The following is a 3,019-nucleotide window of genomic DNA, read 5'->3' as shown; positions in this document are numbered from 1 at the left end:
ATTTTTTATAAAACATTTTTTTAATTAAATCAACATAAAAAACACAAGATACACTTACAATTAGTGCACCAACCCAAAAAAACTACATTTTTCCTGACAAAACAAATATAAATAAATAAATAAAAATAATAATATAAAATAAAAATGAAAAAAGACCCCCCCCGCCGGGCCGTGGGACAAATGATCAAGCGTTACAAAAAGGTTGGTGACCACTGCTCTAGACAAGTCTCCACCTCATCGCAGGGCCAACACATGTCAATCAAAGAGAACTACTATCATGGACATGGAATCACCTGTAGTTATAGCAGTGGGCACTAGATGGCACCGTTACAATACCCCCCCACATAGAAATAGTGAAAAACAAACAGGACATTGATGATAATTTACCCAGAGAAGCTTTATTAAAGCAGTTGAGTGTATCCTTCATGGCACACATATATTTAGAGGCAGCGTACCTGTGTCAGCATTGATAAATAAGGGAAAACAATTAACTACATCTTGTTTTATTGTTGCCTGCATTCTCTACCCACTATCTTACTCATGTATCCATTAGGAAGACAGACGCCCGAGATTAAACCTGCAACGTCCCACCCGTTCCTGCACCATTTCTTACTGTAAGTCATCTTCAAGTTTGCCTGTGACAATTGAAGCATTCACTTTGCGTCGATCCGTGCAGCCACCGGACTACTTCTTCTCGTAGTAGAACCATTTATCTACTGGGAATAGAAGAAAATGTTGCAGAGATTGCTTCAAAATACCACTCAGAAAATACCTGAAAATAAATAATGACATGGAATTATGACAGGATTTTACCTGATGATGGGACAGGCTCTTCTTTTCCACAAGGGCATGTCTAAAAAGACATCAAATACACATCAGACAACGGAAACGGGATGGTTCAGGCAAAAACACGAAGATTTTACTCACGGCACTGACAGCACCTTGAGCCTCATCCACTGAGCAGCAAAAGGGGCTGTCACCTGCTGACACGCAGGTGTTTTTGCTGTTTTGCGGAAAGACAATCTATGAGCGGCCAGTATAGTCATGCAATATGAAAAAAGCGCTAGACAAGTACAACCCAATATAACTTCAGTGGTCCGATTACTCACCAGTTCAGTTCACCACCACTGGTCTTTTGACAAACAAGAGCTTTCCAGAAGTTGTGAGTGCTCTTGATGACTTTGATGGCAAAGTCCTGGAAACACAACACACCTGCAGTTCAGCAACACAATTACTTCATGTAATACAAATGTTTGTAGTGCAGCATAGAATAAGATTAATCGGAGACAAATACATGTCAAATCAAACCTTTGTCTGATCCAGATGTGAACCTGACAAATGTAGTACAATAAAGTAGACTTTTTCATTATTTTGCTTTTTATCAAATATAACATTGAACAGCAACAGTTTGGTTGCAAAGTAACCTAAACGCAAAGAATGAATACATATGATGGTAGGTTTGAAATTAGTGTTATATATATACATACACACACACATATGTGTGTACATACATGTGTGTATAAATGTGTGTGTGTGTGTGTGTATATATATATACATACATATATATACATAAAATGTGTATATATATATATATATATATACATATGTCTTGATTGGATTATCCGGAGAATAGTGCTCGATACCGTGGTAGAGCGCAATATGTAGGTGTGGGAAAAAATCACAAGACTACTTCATCTCTACAGATCTGTTTCATGAGGGGTTCCCTCAATCATCAGGAGATTTTAATGGGAGCATTCACATACAATGGTTTATATAGAGCACAGAGTGGGTGGGTACAGGCAGGCGTAGGGTGTGGTGATTGGCTCATGTGTTACCTAGGAGGTGTTTCCGCCTGTGGCGGCATGTTGAAATGATTTCACTGCGCTTGTTGAGGGATGATAGCTCTGGATGATATATAATAAACAGTTTCTCTTTTAAGCATAGGTTGCATCTTTTATTACCACTGTTGTAAGGTGTGCTGGATGCAAGAATTTGCCATGTTATTGAATATTCAACATTATTGTCTTTGAGGTTCCAAATGTGTTTGCTGAGTTCGGTAGAATTCTGCAAAGTCTGGTTTCTAAAGGAGGCGTTGTGATTATTCCATCTTGTTTTGAACGCTCCTTCGGTTAATCCTACGTACGTGTCGGATGTGTTAATGTCCTTGCGTGTCACCTTTGCTTGGTAAACGACTGATGTCTGTAAGCACCTTCCGTTGAGAGGGCAATCAGGTTTCTTGCGACAGTTACATTCATTATTGGTTTCAGAGTCGTTTAGTCTGGGGGTAGGCAGTCCTTTTGCAATTGCTTTGTTGTGGTTTGAAATGATTTGTTGCATGTTATTCATACAGCTGTAGCTCAATTTAATGTTGTTCTTGTTGAATATTTTTCTTAGGGTGTTGCCTTTGGGGAAGTGTTTGTCGATCAGAGTGAGGAACTTGCGGCCGATGTTGGTTGAGACGTCTTTGCTGAATGGCGGATTGTACCAGATGATGTTGTTTCGTTTTCTGCTCTTTTTTGGTTGGTTTCCTGGGGTGGGTTCATAGGTGAGGGTGAAGTTGTATCCGCTTTCATCAAGTGCTTTCTGGTACGGGGGGGTTGCTTGGTCGAATTCAGCTTTGCTGGATGACAGCATCGATAGCCTTTTATTAATTCCGGTAGGTATTCTTTTCGTGGTGGTGGGTGGGTGGTTGCTGTCGTGGTGCACGTATTGGAGTGTTGTGTTGGGTTTCGTGAATGGTTGGTAGCTGTTATTTCTCAGGTTGAAAGTGACGTCGAGGAAGTTGACGGTTTGCTTGTTGGCTTCAATCGTGATCCGTAGGCCGCTTTCTTTGAAGATTTGGCATATGCGCTTCTTGGTGTTCTCGCTGCTCCTTGGCGAGGCGCGGCACACTGCCAGTCCATCATCACGGTAAATGCCAAGGTTCAGGTTGAGGCTAGCAAGCTGGGAGAGGAGGAAACTCCCAACGAGTTCGCACGTTTCTGCTCCGTCAAAACTCCCCATAGTAACGTCAAATGTT

The 3,019-nt window shown here is 41.0% G+C and overlaps 1 protein-coding gene across 2 annotated transcripts in view; it reads right to left on the bottom strand.

Moving 5' to 3' along the window:
• Positions 1 to 376: 376 nt before the first annotated feature.
• ppa1b (inorganic pyrophosphatase 1b) overlaps positions 377 to 3,019 on the bottom strand; it is a 21,465-nt gene continuing 18,822 nt past the window's right edge. The window contains exons 8-11 of one of the 2 annotated variants that reach the window (XM_061910021.1): positions 1,110 to 1,195; positions 928 to 1,003; positions 814 to 853; positions 377 to 716 (exon numbers count right to left, since the gene is read on the bottom strand). In XM_061910021.1, coding sequence (XP_061766005.1) covers positions 685 to 716; positions 814 to 853; positions 928 to 1,003; positions 1,110 to 1,195 — 234 coding nt within the window. In that variant the 3' untranslated portion in view covers positions 377 to 684. The remainder of the gene's footprint in view (positions 717 to 813; positions 854 to 927; positions 1,004 to 1,109; positions 1,196 to 3,019) is intronic. The other variant, XM_061910022.1, reaches the window with a different exon arrangement.

Source organism: Nerophis ophidion, linkage group LG09, assembly GCF_033978795.1.
Source record: "Nerophis ophidion isolate RoL-2023_Sa linkage group LG09, RoL_Noph_v1.0, whole genome shotgun sequence".
Classification (NCBI taxonomy): domain Eukaryota; kingdom Metazoa; phylum Chordata; class Actinopteri; order Syngnathiformes; family Syngnathidae; genus Nerophis; species Nerophis ophidion.
This window is presented reverse-complemented; position numbering and strand designations above follow the sequence as displayed.